Source organism: Apaloderma vittatum, unplaced genomic scaffold, assembly GCF_000703405.1.
Source record: "Apaloderma vittatum isolate BGI_N311 unplaced genomic scaffold, ASM70340v1 scaffold13829, whole genome shotgun sequence".
Taxonomy (NCBI): domain Eukaryota; kingdom Metazoa; phylum Chordata; class Aves; order Trogoniformes; family Trogonidae; genus Apaloderma; species Apaloderma vittatum.
Genome location: NW_009733603.1, coordinates 1 through 3,107, shown reverse-complemented (window position 1 = coordinate 3,107; position 3,107 = coordinate 1). Strand labels below are relative to the sequence as shown.

The window sequence follows — 3,107 nt, the reverse complement described above, 5'->3', positions numbered from 1 at the left end:
GGCCGCACACCCCCGCTCTTCTGGTTGTGCCGGGAGCCAAGGGCAGGACCCAGCCCTGGGCCCAGTTGCCCCTCATAGCACTGGCCTCGGCCCCTCAGCCCAGCCCCCTCTGCAGAGCCCTCCCACCCTCCAGCACACCCGCATTTCCACCCAGCTTGGTGTCACCTGCAAACTCAGTGAGGCTGCCCTTGATCCCCTTGTCCAGGTCACTGACAACGATGTTAAACAGGACCTGGCCCCAACACAGCCCATGTGGAACACCACACGGCACCAGCTGCCAACTGGATTTAACTCCACTCACCAACACACTTTGGGCCCAGACACCCAGCCGGTTTTTCACCCAACGAAGGGTACGCTTGTCCAAGCCACAAACAGTCGATTTCTGAAGGAGAATGCTGAGAGAAATGGCATCAACCGTTTTACTAAAGACCAGGGAGACATATCCTCAGCCTTTCTCTCATCCACCAGGTGGGTCACCTTGTCATAGGAAGAGATCAGGGTGGTCAAGCAGGAGCTGCATTTCATAAACCCACGCTGGCTGGGCCTGATCCCCTGGTTGTCCTGTATGTGCCACGTGATGGCACTCAGGATGATCTGCTCCATAACATTCCCGCCAGCACCAAGGTCAGGCTGACAGGCTGTAGTTCCCTAATCCTCCTTCCAGCCCTCTGGTAGACGGGTGTCACATTTGCCAACCTCCAGTGCCCTGGGACCTCCCCGGTTAGCCAGGACTGCTGGTAAATGATGGATAGTGTCTTGGTGTGCACTTCTGCCACCTGCATAGACCTGTGTGTGTGTCTAAGTGGAACAGCAGGTCACAAACCATTTCCCCTTGGATTATGGGGATTTCATTCTGCTCCCTGTCCCTGCTTTCCAGCTCAGGGGACTGGGTACCTGAAGAACAACTGCTCTTACTATTGCAGACTGAGGTAAAGATGGCATTAAGTAATTCTGCCTTTTCTTCAGCCTTTGTCATTATGTTTCCCTCTGCATCCAATAAAGGACAGAGATTCTCCTTAGCCCTTCTTTTGTTGCCAATATATTTACAGAAATATTTTTATTGTCTTTTACAGCAGTGGCCGAATTAAGTTCTAGCAGGGCTTTGGCCCTGCTCATTTTCTCCCTGCATCACCTCACGACATCTTTGTAGTCCTCCCGAGTTACCTGTCCCTTCCTTCAAAGCTCATAAACTCTCCATTTTTTTCCGGAGTTCCAGCCAAATCACTCTGTTCACTCAGCCCACTCTTCTTCCTCACCAGCTCATCCTTCAGCAGACGGGAGATAAGGCCTGCTGCTGCACCTTTAAGATCACTTTCCTGAAGAATGTCCAGCCTTCCTGTGCTCCTTTGCCCTTCAGAACTGCCTCCCAAGGGACTCAGTCAACCAGGTTCCTAAACAGGTCAAAGTTTGCCCCAAGAAGTCCAAGATGGCAGCCCTGATCCTCTCCTCACTCCTCCGAGAATCGAAAACTATCATTTCATGATAGCTCTGCTGAAGACAGCCTTCAACCATCACATCACCCCACAAGTCCTTCTCTGTTCACAAACAGGTTTAGAGAAGACGCTTCAATGACTTCTAAGCTCTGAATAAAATAACATGATGTAGGAGAAGGACAAAGCTACAAAACAGACTGTAAGAAAGGACTTGCTATAAGAAAAAACAGACAAGTCCCCCAAACAGCAACTGCAACACAACACTCACAGCTTCTAGGGTGTTATGAAACAGAATTAATTCATGGTAATCTCACAAAACTTGCTATCTTGGGAAGATCACCAGAAACTGCAGTATTGGAGTAAAAACCTAATTTATTATGGGCATAAAAATAAACACAAATCACAAACCAGAAGTTTTAGTCACTCACCAGATACTTCAAAGTTTAACCTCATAGAGTTCCAGGGCATCAGCTCCTTGGACAGAACTTTGAAGTGAATGGGGCTTCTTGGAAAAATTTCTGGAGCAGGAAGATACTTTTTTTTTGTAACAGGAAAAACTGGTAAGTTTTAACTTATTCTCAGTGCAGCACTTAGAGGTACTAAGTATGAGAACAGAAAAAGTTTTTGTATAGTATAGTTAACTGTGCTGTTACTAAATTAAATATTCAAAAGCTACTGATTCTAGCAGACGGATGTAAAATTAGCAGCTTGTGGCCAAACAAATATTTTAAGAGCATATTAATAGAAAACCAGTCATGATTCATAATCTTCACCTGCCTTAAATTACAAAACATTAAAACAATGAAGAACATTTGCAACTTCAAACCAGTACACTTTTGCTCACAAGATTCTTGGGGCATGAGAAATAGTCACAGCAGCTAGTTTGCTTCTGTGGAGACCACCTGCTTTAGACTTCCTCTGCTATGAGCTGGGGGGAGGTGGGAAAGAAGGGAATACATATTCCTGCTCTGAACTGCCTTTTAAAAGGCCCTTCCTTCACCTTTTTCCTCCACTGGTGCTGACATTAATTTTCCACACATCAACTTCTACAGCTCCTGCAGCAGACCCAGAAATCTCCTGTAGAGATGCTGGTAGAAGACACTGCACCTAGACAGAAGTTTTAAGCGTCTTCCAAAGTGGAAGGATTACTTACTTTTGGGCCAAGATTAGCCTTACTTTTTCTTCCCTTGCATAAGCGAGATTGCCTTAAATGACCAATATGCTTTGGCAGTAAGTGCTCAAGTGAAGCAGCGTTCACACCAACCGGAACAAGAAATGCACTGGCAGAATCCAAGGGAGACCACAGAAAGGCGCCTGCTCTTCACAGGGAGTTCTAATGGTGTCATTGATTTCAGGTACATGGGGAGTTATGTGAGATATTCCATTATAGTCAAATCCATTAATCCATATACCAGAGTCACTTTTAATCACATTTCCATCTATATCATGAAATCTTCTGCTAGCGTGCTAGAAGAAAACACATACACAGAAAGATGATGAAGCCTGTGCAGTTCACAAGAGTCAGAAATAATTCTCAAATACCCTCCATATCAAATCTCAAGGTCTGCTGCATTTCCACTATGCACTGAACTCATATCTAAGTATGAATATATATATATAGAAATACTCAGATAAAGAAACACACCATAAAACCACCTACATTCAGCATACACC

General features: G+C 45.3%; 1 protein-coding gene across 1 annotated transcript in view; it reads right to left on the bottom strand.

Annotated features, from left to right (window-relative positions):
- Positions 1-2,900, bottom strand: part of LOC104278861 (endoplasmic reticulum metallopeptidase 1-like) — a gene marked incomplete at both ends in the record, with an annotated part of 3,780 nt that extends 880 nt beyond the window's left edge. The window contains 2 exons of the mRNA XM_009875968.1: positions 1,862-1,968; positions 2,689-2,900. Of these exons, the coding sequence (XP_009874270.1) occupies positions 1,862-1,968; positions 2,689-2,900 (319 nt within the window). The remainder of the gene's footprint in view (positions 1-1,861; positions 1,969-2,688) is intronic.
- Between the last annotated feature and the right edge of the window lie 207 nt (positions 2,901-3,107).